Genomic DNA, 17,657 nt, shown 5'->3' with positions numbered 1-17,657 from the left:
TAACATAACCACATCGAGGATGGCCCGATGCGTGCGTTGGGCGCTGGTTGCTGAAGTGAAAGTGTTTCGCGGCTTCCATTTTGCGTCTTGTTTGTTTTTAGCCGACTTCAAAAGAAAGAGGCGGTTTAGATTTGAATGTACTTCTTTTTAGGTTCGTTACTGTATAATTTCCCACTGTGTTAGCCGATTTTGATGATTCATCTTTTATTTGACAGCTGGTGTCTCCCCCTGTGCGCTGTCCCGTTTCAATTTTGTATAGTTCTGTCTTAATTTTTTTTTATCTACAACAGTTGGTTATCCTTAGTAAAATTACAACAAATATTCTTTTTTATTGTTTACTCTTCAATTTGAACTATTAGTTTTATTAAACGCGGAATTTACTTTAATACTCCATTTTGGTTCGTATTTTCCGCGTGCCACTTTTGACCTTCAATATGTTAATTTATTTACCCTTCTATTTTATATATTTTTTAACACGCCTTTAGCTTCATCCGTATGTTTGTATGTAACGATATTAACTCACTTTAAACGAATTTAATTCCAACTCTGTACCCTTGTCAAGAATCGATGACAGTTCTATCTAGACAAAAGTGTTTTTAGGTGTATTTTTTTACTAGCTATGTTCATTCGTTGTTAATTAAGTTTTTAATTAATTAGTCGATAATATCAAACGGCACTAACCGCTGCACCGTTTCCGACAGAACGAGGTGACGATAGGCGCGCGAGACGGGGCCGCGCACGTGCTGCGCTGCCTGAAGGTGTGGTTCGATTTGCCGACCGACGTGCTCATAAGTGCTATCAGTTTGTTTGACCGGTGAGTTTTGTACTTGTGCACACTGTTCCCACACTGTTCCACACTGTTCTAGACTAACATACACTGTTCTTCACTTGTATACACTCTTAAGTTGACGCACTGTTCTGCACTGACACACACTGTTCTAGACTGGCACACACTGTTCCACACTGCCGCACACTGTTCTACACTGACACACACTGTTCCACATTTTTTTCTAGTGTAACAACACTTCTTCACTATACACTACGCCGACTCACACGGTTCTACATTGTTCTAGACTGAGCTCTATTCTAGACTAACATGCACTGTTTTTCACACTCTACATTTTGATTACTATTTTAACAATACAACGCTATTATTGTATATTATTAGCCTATTATACACTAATACAAAATACTTCACACTAACATACACTGTTTTACTTCCCTTTTTAAACTAACATCGAAACCTGGAAGACGACTCACCAGACACATCTTCTTATCGCATATTATCTAAAAAAATTGATGAATAAATCCTTTCTCACTTTATATGATATCTGTTTTTAGTTCTTATCCATCTCTCGTTTGCAGGTTCCTAACGAAGATGAAGGTCCGGCCGTGCCACGTGCCGTGCATAACGGTCTCCTGCATGAACATCGCCATCGACGAGCACGCGCAGGAGCACCGGCAGCCGCGCACCGTCAGCGTCGACGAGCTGGGTGAGTCTTGAGCCCGCCCCAAGGGTCTCGGGGTTGGGTTCTCTTTTCTTGGGGAGCCGGTGGCCCGTCATCAATTTCTCACCCCTCCATGTCCTTCAAACGGTCAAGCTTTTTCTTCACCCTTAAGCCTTAAAAGCAGGCAGCGCATCCGCAGAGACAGACAGACAGACAGAGTTCCTTTCGCATTATAATATCGAGTGGGATCACACGGATTACTTATGATTAATATGTTGGCAGTTTTATACGTCACAGCGAGCAACTGAGCTGGTATTTCGCCTGATGGTAAGCGATCACCACCGCTTGTGAACAGAGGAGTGGTAGTCCCTCTGCGAATGCGCTTTATGGGGTATAGGATATGGAATGGATGGACGATTGAAAAGATTGGGTAGGAATTGGGAGGAGTGGGGAAATGGAAGGGACTTTTAGTTTGTACCTTTAATTATAACGTTGATATTAACTTGAGCCCTGTCGCGTCCGCAGTGTCCGTCTCGCAGTCGGCGTGCACGAGCGGCGACGTGGCGCGCATGTCGCGCGTGGTGCGCGACAAGCTGGCGCTCGTGCGCGGCGGCGCGCTCACCGTCGCGCGCTGGCTGCGCCTGCTGCGCGCCATCGTGCTGGCCGCCGCGCGCGAGATGGGCGTGTGTCCTGTGAGTATGCGCGCGCGCGTGTGTGCGGAGTGACGCGTCCCGTTGCTGTGGTAACGCAACATGGCGCCCGCGCTGCGGCTGTTGCGCGCAACCGTAGTAGCGCGCGGCGTTGAGGTTGGTTACTATGGTAACGGATTGCGTTGCTATGGTAGCGCTACATGGCGTCCGCAATGCGGCTATTGCGTGCAATAGTAGAAGCTCGCGGGTTGAAGATTGGTTGCTATGGTGACGCGGTTGCGCGTGGCGCCGGCTGCGCTTGCTGTCCGTTGCCATGGTTACCGGCAACGGGTAATTGCATGCTATATTAATATATAATAGAGCATAATTGCTCGCAGCGGACTATTGTGATATTCAATACGTGCGGAATGACGTGTGAGCATTGAGTATGCCCTCCTAGTGTAGGTAGTGTTGCTGCTCGTTGCTGTTTGTTGCTAAAACTTATCAATTTCATCACAACAAAACCCAGACAGAAATAGTTTTGCATTTTATAATATATATACAGATTTTAAACAAACTTGCGATAATTTTAAAAACAATTTTCCTATATGATGAAAAAAAAAACAATTTAAACCAACCACCAACTCGCTCACCAGCCGCTGTCCGAGGAGAAGCTGATGAAGCTCCTGGAGATAGCCGTCTGCGACGCGGACTGCGTCAACGCGCGCTGCAGCGAGCTGGCGCTGGTCGTGCTCTACCATCAGCTCGGTGAGTTGCCCTAACCTCACTACCGACCTACCGACCTACCGACCTACCGACTTTGTGAAAGGAGACGATGGTTTTCATAATTCATTATTCGTTATTTGCAAGCAAGCGTTAAATCGCATTCGAATGTATTATACGTTAAAAGAAAATAAGTTTTTGAAGTGAAACTTCTTTAGAATCTTTGTGATTTCAAACCTGATGCAACCTGAAAAAACGACAAGTAAGAGACACAAATACAAAAATGTGACAGAAATATACATACTATTTTATATTTTATATATATTCGTCTCATTCTTTTGTCGATTTACTGAAGTTTCACTTCTATCGTGTGTGAATCACACTTAATTTAAATTTTGTGTTATCAAAACTGTTAAAAAGTCTTTAATTTCTGACTTAATTTTTTTTACTTTTTAATTTATCATTAAATGTATCAACACAGGATGACTATGATAATTTAGCTGAACGCCGTACTCATATAATGTTGTTGTCGCCATTTGCAGAGCTGGAGCTGGTGGAGTGGAGTCGCGACGGCGGCGGCGTGCCCGACGAGGCGTACTGCCTGTACGAGTTCGCCGCCCAGCTGCAGGCCTACTGCCACGTGAGTGCCCACTGCCCCTACTCGGTTATACTCGTATTAGAAAGAAAGGAAGAATGAAATAATGTTTATTTAACACCACCACATTTTCACACAGTTAAATTAAAAAACTTACTACTCGATTATATTAGAAAGCTAAAGAGATTGTTTGTTTGTTTGTTTGTTTTAACGCATTAATCTCAGGAACTACTGACTACTGGTTGGATTTGCAAAAAATACTTTTAGTGTTAGATAGCCAGTTTATTGAGGAAGGCTATATATATAGCACGGGCGAAGCCGGGGCGGACCGCTAGTCATCTGTATGACGGACAATTCGGTTTGTTGCGCCCTGACTCCGCTCGTGGTACGTGGCCGGGTGTCCCGCGGTGAAAGGTGCAGCTTTGTAGCAGTGAAAGAATTGCTCAAATCCGATTCAGCGGTTTTTGCGTGAGAACGCGCACCCTGCGACCCCCCTACTACTACTACACTGCTACTGAATCGATTGCAATGAAATTTGGTACGTAGACAGTTGGACAACTGGAATAAAACATGGGCAACTTTTTATCCCGACATTCCTAAGGGATACGGACTTGAAAGAAAGAAAGAAAGAAAGAAACATTTATTTGTCAGGGACAGCACAACACACCAATGATAGAAATTATACAAATAAAGAAATAGATACAATTACACAACATAATTAATATAGAATTACACAAACGAAAAATACCAGCATCAGAAATGAGGAGTGTGTCATAATGACCCCGACAAAAAGGAGACAACTCAGCCTATGCTGCAATGTTGAGAACATTGGCAGCGCTGTTTTTCAGTGTCCCCTTGCGCGGGTAAAAATAAATGTATGTGTTTTCTCTGACAGATGAGCGACGCGTCGCTGGTGGCGGTGCGCGCGCGCGTGCGCGGCGCGCTGGCGCGGTACGAGGCGCGCGGCGCCGCGCCGCGACAGCGCCTCGTGTGGCGGCTCAGCGAGCGGACGCTCAAGGTGGGTGCTTTTATCTATACTAATATTATAAAGCTGAAGAGTTTGATTGTTGTGAACGCATTAATCTCGGCAATGCTGGTCCGATTCGAAAAATTCTTTCAATGTTAGATAGCTTAATATTGAGGAAGGCTATAGGCTATATATGGACCACGGACGAAGCCGGGGCGGACCACTAGTATGTATATATATAGCGGAGGCCCATATCCAGTCTTTAGCCATCCCAGTCCTCTCCTTTATTCCTCTCGTCAATCCTTTCCTAATCCCTTTCCGATTCGAAGTCGGAAATCGGTTTGTAGAGGCGTAAAGTCTGCAATCAACCTTACACCTCCAATGTGTATGGGCGATGATAGCGCTTTACCAACATAGATTCAAATATCTATAAAAAAACTCAACTCACAAACCACTGCTGAACGCATACTAATGTAACTTTTGCACACAGGTGCTACGACCGACCGACCGGCTCACGTCCATGCTGCCAACCATTGAGGAGCAACACTTCGCTGTCGACTCGACGCCCGCAAGAAACAGGTAATTAGTTTTTTTTTATTATCTGTGTACTACAGGTGATATTTACCTGTAAAACAGTAATGCTGCGCTAGCATGTTTATTTCAAATTTTAACTATATATGTATCTACTATTGTAACTGCCGGTATTTCGATTGTATCTATTAATAGTATATATAATGAGGCTTTTACGCTCAAAAAAAAGCTGACCAATTTTGATGAAATTCGATACAAATATAGTTGGATACCTGAGATTTTTATTCTGCAAATTACACAGGAAAGGAAACTGCACATTCACCTTTGAGATATGCGAGCGAAGTCACAGGTGGAAAGCTAGTCTGAGTAATTGCTTATTGTGTACTTAGACTTTATATTCATAGAATGAAAATATTAAATATTAATCTTTTCATAGATCCGGAAGCGAAAGCAGTGAATGCGAAGAGACATCCGATTGGCCGAGAAGCCCCGTGCTGCCTGTGTACTGCGACAACTAGCATACGCCTAGGATAAATAGAAAAATAATAAAAAAAGAAACTCAAATTCATCGTTCTCTATTTAAATTGGGCGGAAATATCGCTTGGAGGAAGCGAATTCGTTCGATTCTTAAATTTAAACTTCTGACTGGAAATGAGGAGAAAAAATTCAACGAGCAACGATTTGTATACTGGCAGGCTGAATTTGAATTTAGAAGAAAATCTCGTTGTGAGAACTAGGAACGGGTTCGTTTTTTAAACACAGCGCGAATGTGACCTGAACGTTCTATTTTCAAATCTCGTTGGCGGGAAATGGGGAGGATGCTTTTCGGATATTTGTTCGGTGCGATTCAAAAATGTAGCAAATAATGATAAAAATGATAATAATGTCTAGATCCCACTTTTGATTAATCAAAATTCCGTGATCGAAATGATTTAATTGTATATTAATGGCAGCGTGGAATTGACATGTTTTTTTGAATATGGAACCGGTTGGAATTTTAAATGAGGAGTATTATTTGTAACTTTTTTTTTTAATTATTGCATCCGCGAGGGCAATGGTCGTTTTGTTTTAGTTTTTATCAGTATAGAGCTTTATTAATTATTGTAATGTAAATTTTTTTAGATAAAATCTACATGGAATCGATTGCCGACGACACTTCGCCGTGTAGTTTTTTTAAGTACTTTAATTTTTACGTTCAGGACCCCTAAAATTGTGCTATTAATATATTTTATTCTCATATTTTGTGTTTGTTTATTAAATTATTATATAAATTTATGGAGAGTGTGATCTGTCGTCGGTATGTCGGTGTGAAACGAGCATTGCTCCAGCCCATAGCTTTACTGTGATGATTTTTGTAAGTGAAAATGTTCAAAAAAAAATAAAATAATAATAAAATAAAAATAAATAAATAAATATTCCATATTTTCTAGATGTAAGCGTATACTTAAGGACACGTGAATGCATATTTACGAGAGAGAAAAAACAAAATGTCCACCGATTTTACGATTGAGCGAATCGTCAATCGTTTATTGTTCGTCGATTTATCTCGGCCGGGTTTAGGAATTCGTGATGCAAAGCAAAAAACAAACAAACAAACAAACAAACGAAAAAAAAACTTATTTTTAACTTAGCGTTTAATATTCATACTTATTTCGTAAAAGTATAAATATGTAAATGACAAAAAAAAATACATATAAATTGAAAAAAAATCATAAAAAAATGATCTCAAAACTTTTTTTTTCATAATAATAATAATTGTAAAACTATTGTATAAATCACCTTACGTGGCGTGTGTATGTTTTTTTCGTTTGCTCGAGTTCTTTTGTTGTCTGTGGTTAATTTATTTTTTTTAGAAATGTTCAGCTCAAAGCGGGAATTTAAATAAATATATATAATAGAGTAAAAGTGTAATAATTGCGCCTCTGTGATAATATCTTATGGATAATATTGGGAAGAAAGTAATTTTCGATGATAATTTTGATATGGCATGCATAGTTTTTGAACGAACCGATTTACTAAATAGCGTATGTATGACGTCCATTCGAAATTTGAAAGTCGCGTCGTATTGCTGTCTCATTCTATCGCCTTTGCTAGAGCGAGAGGTGTGGTCACTTCCGTCGCACGATCGTGTCATCTCGCTCTGGTAAAGGGCAGTTTGTTAGCGATAGAATGGGACGGCACGTTTCTGTCATTGTACCGTATTTAGTAGCGGCAGTCGGCTGTTTGGCTTAATTTAGGTTTTAAGAACATATTGTTTTTTATTGTATAACTTTTAATTGCATTTTCCATCATAGTTATTGCATTTTAGTTCGCCTAGATAGTCAAATAGCGTAATATATATGCGAATGTTGAAATCGAATTTGCGCAGTTTGCATGATCGGGTACAGACTTGTCATGCAAATTTGAAGGCTAGTTGTATCGTGTAATATCAATTTTATCTATGGAAAAATATTATAAATGAGAGATTTTTCACGGGAATATCACCAGAAACGGCAAATGTGTTCATATTTTATTGTAAAATTTTGTATCTTGCATTTAACAGTGACGTAGTTAGTGTGAGTGGATGTATTTGGATTGTATATGTGTGAAACTCGAATTAGTGAAATAAAGAATGCGACCTTATTTCGTGGTATTATTTGTTTTTTTAACCCATTTGACTTTTTAATATGTTTTGTTTAGATTATCTATGGTATATATTATCTGTGGTATGGTATGGATATATGTAGAAAAGTAGGCTTTTATTTTATCAGTAAGTGGTAAAATAAGTCCTTATTATCCTACAAAATAATTATCAACCGAAAAATGTGTCCCGTATAAAACAGGTTTCGCCATACAGTTCTATAAGTCGTCAGATGTAATACTAATTCGACAATTATTTTATTCAGGTCCTACGAAGGGAGCTTCTGATTTATGTTATTACTAAATTAGCTATTTTAGCGATTTCCTATAGAGACCGTATCAATATCTATAAACAAGAAGCCATGAATTCGGTTATTTCTCTAATTTCAGTGTGCTTAGTACGATAATCTTAAAAATATAGTTGAAATCTTAAAAATACGCTTTCAAAGAAAGGTACGTTTGGAAGTTATTTAATACGGATAATAGGTAAACTTATGAAATTATTGTATTAACCAGTATATAAGTGTATAATCTATGGTATTAACCATACACTACCCTAGTACAAAAGCTTGCTACTAGATGGCGTTGTTATGGTGTTATAATTTTGATATTTTTAGGTAATAACTAAGAAACTACATTATAATTTCATATAATAAGTATAGTATTCTAACTTATGAACCAAGACAACTACAACAAAAAAATGTCCACTTTATACTGTAATATGTAATATTTGAATCATTTAGAAAATGAATAACTACTTAGTATAAAACAAAGTCGCTTTCTCTGTCTCTATGTCCCTTTGTATGCTTTAATCTTTAAAACTGCGTAACGGATTTTGATTGGTTTTTTTAATAGTGATCCAAGAGAAAGATTTATATGTATAATAACATCTATTAAACTACTTTGAATTAATGCGTGCACTGACGCAAAAACTAGTCAAAATATAAGATATAAATTATTATAACGCCTGTTGTTGTCAATATGTTTTAATTATCTTAATGATTTGGTAGGATATTAGAAATGTGGAACGTAGCAGTTGATAAGCAACTACCGATTGAATCACGCCGAGATAGCAATTAATTTGTATTTGTACTTCCTTAGTATAATATATTATATAATAGTATAAATGCGAAAGTTTGTAAGGATGTGTGTGTGTTTGTTGCTCTTTCACCCAAAAACTACTGAACCGATTGCAATGAAATTGGTACGTAGACAGTTGGACAGCTGGAATAACATACAGGCTACTTTTTATTCCGATTTTCCTACGGGATACTGATTTACGCGGGAGAAATCGCGGGGCACAATTAGTAGTTTTATAAAATTCAACATGTGAATGTAGTATAGGATATAGGTGTTGAAATAATTACAGATAACATAATACTATTGTACCATAATGGAGCGTTTTAGAATATTCTCATGCTCGCATATTTTATTTTTTAGTCAAAAACAGTTTACGTCAAAAAAACATACAAATATTAATTTCTTGCTTCCTATACATTTTGTTTTATAGAAGTTATAGTGATAACTTCATGATAAAGTAAATCACACTAGGAATAAATAAAACACACAGTTTATAAAAACAAATATTTAATGATCAAACATTTACAGATTAACAAACAGGAAGTATTTAAGTAAATATAATTGAAGAAGTTGAATTATGTAGTGTTATATAATTAAAAATATTCAGATCTTGGTGAAACAACTTCGAAAATAACATAGGAGTAAAAAGATTCAATGCAACAAAACCCCTCAATATCTAGCTTAATTCGATTTTACCATAAAGTCACAGAGTGCTAAAGAAATTATTTCTTTTTATTAACACACGACTGACAGTTCGAAAAATATAAACTTATTGCACAATCGAGTTAATTTGTAGATAGCAATTTCGACACAGCAAAGTAATTATAATTAAATAATTACTAGTGTGACCTGATATCGTTATTTAATTGATGATGAATAAGGATTTCAAAACTTGTCATTTATAAAGCATTCCAATGCTTCAAAACTAAAAATAAAATCTAACAAGGCCGCGTTCCATCGATACAATATTGTAATAATGTTTCGTATTGGTTGTGATGATTCTTAATCATCTCAATAGATGGCGTGGGGTGCGCCTTAGGCACATGGAACCGTAAGAGTAGAAGAGATTCGATTACTGTGGCGGGATCACGGGTGGCCGAGAATGAATTTTGAATGCGGGTTCGAATCCCGCCTCGTGATCGAATTATATCTATTCTTTCAAAATTTCTCAAGGAATAATGATTAAAACGATAGTAGTTATATGGTATTTACAATTTTGAAGTAATCTCTTCCTACTAGAGGTTAAAGAGGTCAAAGTACAAAGTTGTTTTGCCTTTACGATACATGATTTAAATAAACAGATACGTAAATTAATGAATATTACATGTTAATTTATTGAAATCTCATCTAAATGCAATGATTTGTACTGTTTCGTATTTATTATTCCAACAACTTAAGTCACTTAGACTTTGAAAACGAGCATGTCTAGGAGTGCTTCATATCATTGACCTTGTATTGATAACATAAAGCTATGTTTTGATATTTGAAATCTATTTCAACTTGTCTCACTAATTTAATATATCGGCATATAATCGCTCGCTTATCTGTTGACATTAAACTATATTCTTAAACCCATTTGATTCCTAATTGCTTATATAATAATATATGAGAAAACATCGCATATTTTAAGGGTTATACACAATGAATCTTGCATAATTTTTTGAATTATTGAATTATTTAAAAAATTATTGATTATATTGTATGTAGTATTTTCTTGTGTTTGATTTTACGCGAGTATTATACATTTAGTAATTACAGACTTTTTTTACTGATTTTAAACGCTTTTTATTGATTTATAAAACACGTTTAAAATCCGATAAGAAGTCTTTAATTTCCAAATATATTGTATGTAATTTATGATAGAGAAGATAAATATTCGTTTATTGTGCTGTGTATATTTCTATAAATAAAAAACAACTTTAAAACTCAATATTATATTGAATAAAAAAAACCCGGCGTTAAATAAAAATTTTACAAAAAATTCGAATACTATAAATTGTTCATATATACATATTTTATGACTTCCATCTTAATTATATGCACTTATAAATTATTTGTTATATTTTAAATTATATCAAATTGAATCAAAATGTGAATTTAGATCTTAAAAAATATTAATTGTATGTATTCATCTTAAACTAATACTTAAATCAAAATAATCTATGAAAAATTTATAAAAGAAATGTTGTTCTGCCAGAGTACCCTATCACTAAGGGGGTATAAAAATATTTTACAACCTATTCTCAGACCTACTGAATACGCAAAGTTACATTCAAATCGGTCAAGCCGTTTTGGGTGAGTTTGATTTCAAACGACACGACAATATTATATATAAAAATACTAAAATCTTCGAATCTCATATATTTTATAATTGATTGCAAAAAATAATAATAGACGTTTTTAGAATAAAGAAGTTTCTTTCCTCTACGGACCAGTTTCATAAACTAGTGATATAACCATTGATATCCTATTAAACACTTTTTTATTCTTATTTCTTATTTGCCACTTTATCTACGAGATAAGCTAAACATAACATATCTAGAAGTTATAAAACTGGCTGCAAGTACAACTAATATTTAGATAAAACCTATTATAATTTTTATAAGACTTATAAAACATTTGTGAAGAACGTTTATAATTTTAGGGGTGGGTTTTTTTAAGATGTGCAAAATATAATATAATAATTAAAAATATATACCTACCGACCGACAGCCCTGCGGGAGGTACCAATATCAAATATTTTTTTTAATTTATCCCTTAAAGAATTATCTATAGATCCCCAAAATTGCGATAGAATTGAATCAAGTATTATATTCGCAATAAAATTAAAAAAAAAACTCCATAATAAAGGACATAGATGCTTCTGGAGGGGAGATACCACTACAGATTCTAAAATGGGACCAATAGACAACAATTTCCTATCAAACAGAAAAAAAATCGCGTCAATCGGTGGAGAACCCACGGATTTATCGAGTTACCAAACCGAAAAAATACAATCGACTTGAGAACCCCCTTCGTTTTTTGGAACCTCGCTTAAAATGAAAATTATAACTGCTTTAGTAATAAAATTGCTATATAACTAAATACAACATTACTTAGGTTAAGATTAACTTAATATCAAGATAGACAATAGGCAAGTTAAGCTAGCCAAAACCTATTATTTACGCTTTAACTTAAACTTATGTCATATGCATTGGTAATAGACAAAAGTGGATGATGGACTTATATAGAAAAAAAGCAGAAAAAATCGGTCAAGTGCGAGTCGGACTCGCGACACCGGGTTCCGTGTAAATAATCTAAAGAAAAAGTACAAAAAATTTCCATCCAATTTATGACCGTACCGACCGTTGCTTAACCTCGATATTTTAATATATGTGTAAGTTTTTTAAAATGTTTTATGAAAGTATTTTTATATCAATATTCGTTTTTATAACTTTAATTTCTATAAAAAATATTTCTTTTAAATCCATTAAACAAATTTTATTTCAGGTTGGAAACCCATCAAGAGATCATAGCTTAATAAAACACAACCAACTTCGCAAAAAAATGTTACCACTTAGAAATGTCGACTTTTTATAGTAATAATGCAGGTACCTAGTTACACTAAGTTATTTTACAAAGTCTTAAAAAAAACTAACCATAATCAAACTTATGTACGAAAAATATCAAAAAGTTTTATTTCATTAAGAGCACGTACGATTTTTGTATTTAAAATAAAATAATTTTAAATTGACCATATCTCATCATAAGATAAATTTAGAAAAAAAAAAAAACATAAAAACATCGATTTAATTTCGATGAAACTATTGAAATTAGATAGACACTAAAATGCTAATATTAAGTTGAAAATTAGTAAATGAACAATTCTATTATTCATTACCCATTATCTTAAAGTTTATTAATATTAACAATTAAAAACACTAATATTATAAATTCATATTGTGCAGAACGTCATATGTATCTAAATATATTTTTGAAACTACCCTATTATTATCTTTTTTATATGTCATATAAAAATAAGAGTAATCTTTTATTATATACACAAATAAAAAACTATATATAATTGTCGTTTATATTTTCTAATAATCTCCTATTTTAAGAATTCATAAAATATTAAAATTACAATGTCATTCCAATGCATTATTCAAATAGAAACTTATTATAATAATTACTTATGACATTAATTTCAAATTATAATGCATTAATATTCAACGTTCGAAATTTAAACAGTGTTCCCAATTCCATATTTCAAAACGGAATACATACTCAAAAAAAGAAGTACAACTTCAATGGAATCTTCTCCAAATTCAAATATCTTTCGAATTCCATTTTTGAATTCATAAGCCATTGCGTTCAAAGCTTTAAACCTTCTAATTTCAAATTCAAATTTCGAATTAAATGTTCAATTTCAATTCCAAACATTTATTTACGAAAAAAGATAATTCAGCGGCATTTTTTGAGGAATTCCAGCACCTCAATTGGAAAGTTCTGTCTTGTGGATGACTTGCTGGCTGACCGAGCGTATTCTAGTGGTGTTACTGAGCTGTGAAAGAGATATTATGAATTATAAATCAATAGATACTAATTTCAATCTATCCTACTAATATTATAAATGTGAAAGTTTGTAAGGATGTGTGTGTGTTTGTTTCTCTTTCACGCAAAAACTATTGAACCGATTGCAATGAAATTTGGTACGTAGACAGCTGGACAACTGGAATAACATATGGGCAACGTTTTATCCCGATATTCCTACGGGATACAGATATACGCGGGTGAAACCGAAGGGCGCAGCTAGTAGCTTCATAATTGGTAAACATCTGGGAGTAATAACATTTACAATTATTATTGTAAGACATTTCCTCATATACAGTATACACCTATTTAGATAATAACTAGACGCTCGTCCCGGCTCCGCCCGCATTCGAAAATTCCTGTTTTATCCCAAGGGAGCGTTTAATTCAAGTAAAAAGTATCCTATCATCCAAATATATATATCATACTAATATTATAAATGTTTGTCGGTCAATCACGTTGAAACTACTGAACGGATTTTGATGAAATTTGGTATACGGACAGGGCATGAGCTGACTTGGGTGATAGGATACTTTTTATCCAGATTAAATGCTCCCTTGGGATAAAATAAGAATTTTAATATTCGGGCGAAGCCGGGACGAGCGTCTAGTGACTAATAAGGTTTTTCGTATAATGGGACATTGTCTAAATTATCTTCACCTTCTGTTCTGCGCATGCGCAAGTTTCTTCCACAGCTTCCGGTCTATGTTCTTGAATATGATCATTATGAGGCGAAGGTCGCAGTTCGCCGAATTAACGGCCAAATGTAGGGCTGTCTCCCCCCCCTTTATGTCCTGAAAATGAAAAGAAAGGAAATATTATAAAAGATAACTTAATACATTCTGTAGTGCTGTTCTGTAAAATTAGGCAAACAGAATGTTGAATACCTAAAGTAAAAGGAAATCGCACTAATATTGTAAATGTGATAGTTTGTTTGTTTGGATGTTTGTCCGTCAACCAGGCTAAAACTACTAAACGGATTTTTATGGAATTTGGAACACAGACAGGGTATGAGCTGACTTGGGTGATAGGATACTTTTTATGCGGGCGGACCCGGGACGAACGTCTAGTATTCTATATTAGATTCCATGAATTCACTGCGGTAAAAAGTAACCTTCCAACTATTTAGCGAGACACAATAATCTTATAATATATTTATATCATGAAACAGCTCCGTTCCGTTGTGAAAGAGAAACAAGCATATACATTTTAATTTTTTTTCCATATGATTAATTAGCTGTTCGCCCCGGTTTCGCCTGTGGTACATATATAGTCTGTCGCTCAGTAAATTTACAGCTATCTTATAGTGAAAGAATTTTTCAAATAGGTCCAGTGGTTTTTTTGTAAAAACTTTACAAACGTAACCTCTCCTTCGCCTTTTCTCTCTCCTTCTCTTTTTTCTCTTCTCGAAAATACGATAATTTCCTCTATATAATATCAATGTGGACAACTCACCTCACGCCAGAGGTCCACGCCAGCGTGCTCCAGCAGCACGTGGGCTATGTGAGTGCGGGGCGACTTCGCACTGTGAGTGCTGCAGGCCACGTGTAACGCTGTGTATCCTGTAAGTAACCGGTTGTTGTTTTTGAACAGGGTTTAAAACTGGATTATTTTTGTTTAATATGTATTGGTAGGGTTTGAATTGGGGACAGTTAAAATAGATAGCTTTTCATGGATCAAACGTATACAAACTTTAAAACAAAATCCCACCCACGAATAATAACCCCCAAAAAGCGAATCACTAACCCCCATTCCCCCTCCACAATCGCAATCCCTACATCACCGTGACAATCCCCGCTACTCATTCCCATTTCCCGTTCTCCACCCCACAAACGTATTACCCACTCAACAATCCCAACATTCACCACTCCACACCACCCTACCTTTCTTCAACGCCATTCCCCACTCCACCATCCCATTCCCCACTCCCCACGCCCACGCCCACTCATTCCATACATCACAGTCCTATTCCCCGCTTCTAAATCCCATTCTCCACTCCACATTCCTATTCCCCATTTCCCACACCACCATTCATTTCCTTCCTTTGTTTCCTCGCCATTTTCCTCTTTTTTCCTTCACGCCGTTTCCCACACCCCACTCCACAACTCCAGTCCCCATTTCCCACTCCACCGTCCCATTCTCCACGCCCACGCCCACTCCCCACTCACCATCAGCGTTGGCGTGGTGCAGCGCGAACAGCGGCACGTCCCCGCCGCGGCGCGCCACGAGCTCGTACAGCGCGAGCGCGTACGCGTCGCCGCCGCGCGCGCACGCTATGACTAGATTATCGCCAATTGCGTCGACCTGACGGAATTAGCCAGGAATATAAAATATATAGGCATACGCATAGTATGAAGTTTAGTCGCTTCCCGTGTCTGCCCCTTTTTTTACATATATCATCATCATCATCAGCCCATATATGTTCCCACTGCTGGGACACAGGCCTCCTATGAGGGTTCAGGCCACAATCCACCACGCTGGCCAAGTGCGGGTTGGCAGATGTCACATGTCGTCGAACTTTTGATTCTCGGACATGCCGGTTTCCTCACGATGTTTTCCTTCACCGTTTAAGCAGTGGTGATGTTATCCATATGCGCAGATAAATTGAAAAATCAATTTATTTCCTGCACGCTCGCCCGGTCTCGAACCCCGACTTATCGATTTTGAAGTCCGAGGTTCTCACCACTGAGCCACCACTGCTTTTTACATATATACATACATATATATACCATATCCACAGCCCCCGGGAAAGGAGCCGTGGGTTATGTCGGATTCCTACCAACTAAAACCCCACTGTGTGCCGACTAGTCGCTTTAGTGAAGGGGTCACGGGGTCGAACCACTTTAGTCACGGGAGCCGGTTAGTATAGGTCCACGACCCCCCGCGTCTGTCCCTATGTATTTATGTATGTATATATGTATTTATTGTGTAGCACTGGGCTGGTGGTGATGGGCTTTTTTTATAGATAGACTGATTCAAGATTCAAGGAAAATTGATAAGTATAATCTATATCAATATTAAAAAGCTGAAAGTTTGTTTGTTTGTTTGAACGCGCTAATCTCAAGAAGTACTGGTCCGTTTTGAAAAATTCTTTCAGTGTTAGATAGCCCATTTATTTAGGAAGGTTTGAGGCTATATATGTACCACGGGCGAAGCCGGGGGGACCGCTAGTACAGAATACATAAGGAAATTATTAAATGCTAGAGATAGACTCATGAAATCATTGTATCGTCACCGAACCTTGATAAGTGTAGTTTTATCTGTGCATTTAAGGCAGTGTGTGTGTGCGTGCGCGCGCGCGCGCGCTTGTATGTGTGTGTGTGTGTGTATCACATGACCGATGGAAGACTAACCTCGGTGAACAGGCATTCCCCCGCGGGTTTGAACCCGTCCGCCCTGGTGACAGTGCGGATGCATTGCACCAAGTAACGCGCCATGAGGGGCCGGCTTGGGCAGCGTAACACGGCAGCTTTCAGAAGATTTAAACCTGAAAATAAAATATTGCATTTTAATATTCTGTTGATTGGATAATTGTCATTTGAATTATAGATGTCGCTTTTCGTGACTTGACGAAACTCATTAAGACCAAGTGAAGATAAAATTTATTTGTTTATTATCCTACTAATATTATAAATGCGAAAGTTTGTAAGGATGTGTGAGTGTTTGTTGCTCTTTCACGCGAAAACTGCTGAACCGATTGCAATGAAATTTGGTACGTAGACAGCTGGACAATTGGAATAAAATATAGGCAACTTTTTATCCCGCTATTCCTACGGGATACGGACTTATGCAGGTGAAACCGCGGGGCGCAGCTAGTATTTTATATAGTTATTTAAGTATCATTTTGTTAGTAACAATTAATTCTTAAAAAGTACGTTAGTGTATGCCTTAAATAGTAGAATTGTGACTACTAGGCGTGGCAGCTACTACTGCAATGCCATAATGGAAGCAAATATAAACAAACTTTTTTATTTTTCTTGATGCGGGAGTCGAGCACGCTTCGGCACGAATTGGGCCAGCTCGCACCGGTGGAGTACCACACTCCCACAGAAAACCGACGTGAAATAATATCATGCTATTGTGTTTCGTACGGTGAGTGGGGGAGCCGGAGGTCGGTTACCTTTTCCTCACCCTTCCCAGCCCATTCCTTCTTACCCCTTAAAAACAGGCAGGACAGTAGGGATTGCTTACCATCAGAACCACTAGCTCACTTACCCGACACGACATAAAATACACGTAATAATAAAAGACGTTAAACTGACGGAGAATTGACGTTAATGACAAACAAAACCACTCACCAAATTCCCCAACGAACAGCTCCTTTTTCAGAGACAACACCTTCTCACAGATTAGGCTGAACAGAGCCAGCTGTAGATTTTCATCTGTCTCCCCGTTTGACAGACTCGCTATGATGTGTTGTAATACTCTGGAATTTAATAAATTATCTTTTACACTCGCCTTAATGAGGGAATTACTCAGAGTATACGTGCGTA

General features: G+C 37.0%; 2 protein-coding genes across 4 annotated transcripts in view; one reads left to right on the top strand and one right to left on the bottom strand.

Annotated features, from left to right (window-relative positions):
• LOC119838574 (cyclin G) overlaps positions 1-7,515 on the top strand; it is a 29,748-nt gene extending 22,233 nt beyond the window's left edge. For both annotated transcript variants that reach the window (XM_038364561.1, XM_038364562.1), the window contains exons 4-11: positions 702-814; positions 1,366-1,493; positions 1,974-2,140; positions 2,734-2,845; positions 3,343-3,440; positions 4,291-4,413; positions 4,853-4,941; positions 5,330-7,515. In XM_038364561.1, the coding sequence (XP_038220489.1) occupies positions 702-814; positions 1,366-1,493; positions 1,974-2,140; positions 2,734-2,845; positions 3,343-3,440; positions 4,291-4,413; positions 4,853-4,941; positions 5,330-5,411 (912 nt within the window). In that variant the 3' untranslated portion in view covers positions 5,412-7,515. The remainder of the gene's footprint in view (positions 1-701; positions 815-1,365; positions 1,494-1,973; positions 2,141-2,733; positions 2,846-3,342; positions 3,441-4,290; positions 4,414-4,852; positions 4,942-5,329) is intronic.
• A 5,131-nt stretch (positions 7,516-12,646) lies between these two features.
• LOC119838484 overlaps positions 12,647-17,657 on the bottom strand; it is a 34,444-nt gene continuing 29,433 nt past the window's right edge. For both annotated transcript variants that reach the window (XM_038364433.1, XM_038364434.1), the window contains exons 4-9: positions 17,463-17,590; positions 16,518-16,651; positions 15,333-15,468; positions 14,620-14,726; positions 13,825-13,958; positions 12,647-13,135 (exon numbers count right to left, since the gene is read on the bottom strand). In XM_038364433.1, coding sequence (XP_038220361.1) covers positions 13,036-13,135; positions 13,825-13,958; positions 14,620-14,726; positions 15,333-15,468; positions 16,518-16,651; positions 17,463-17,590 — 739 coding nt within the window. In that variant the 3' untranslated portion in view covers positions 12,647-13,035. The remainder of the gene's footprint in view (positions 13,136-13,824; positions 13,959-14,619; positions 14,727-15,332; positions 15,469-16,517; positions 16,652-17,462; positions 17,591-17,657) is intronic.

This window comes from Zerene cesonia, unplaced genomic scaffold (assembly GCF_012273895.1).
Source record: "Zerene cesonia ecotype Mississippi unplaced genomic scaffold, Zerene_cesonia_1.1 Zces_u003, whole genome shotgun sequence".
Classification (NCBI taxonomy): domain Eukaryota; kingdom Metazoa; phylum Arthropoda; class Insecta; order Lepidoptera; family Pieridae; genus Zerene; species Zerene cesonia.
The sequence above is the reverse complement of the archived record's forward strand: the minus strand, read 5'-3'. Positions and strand labels throughout refer to the sequence as shown.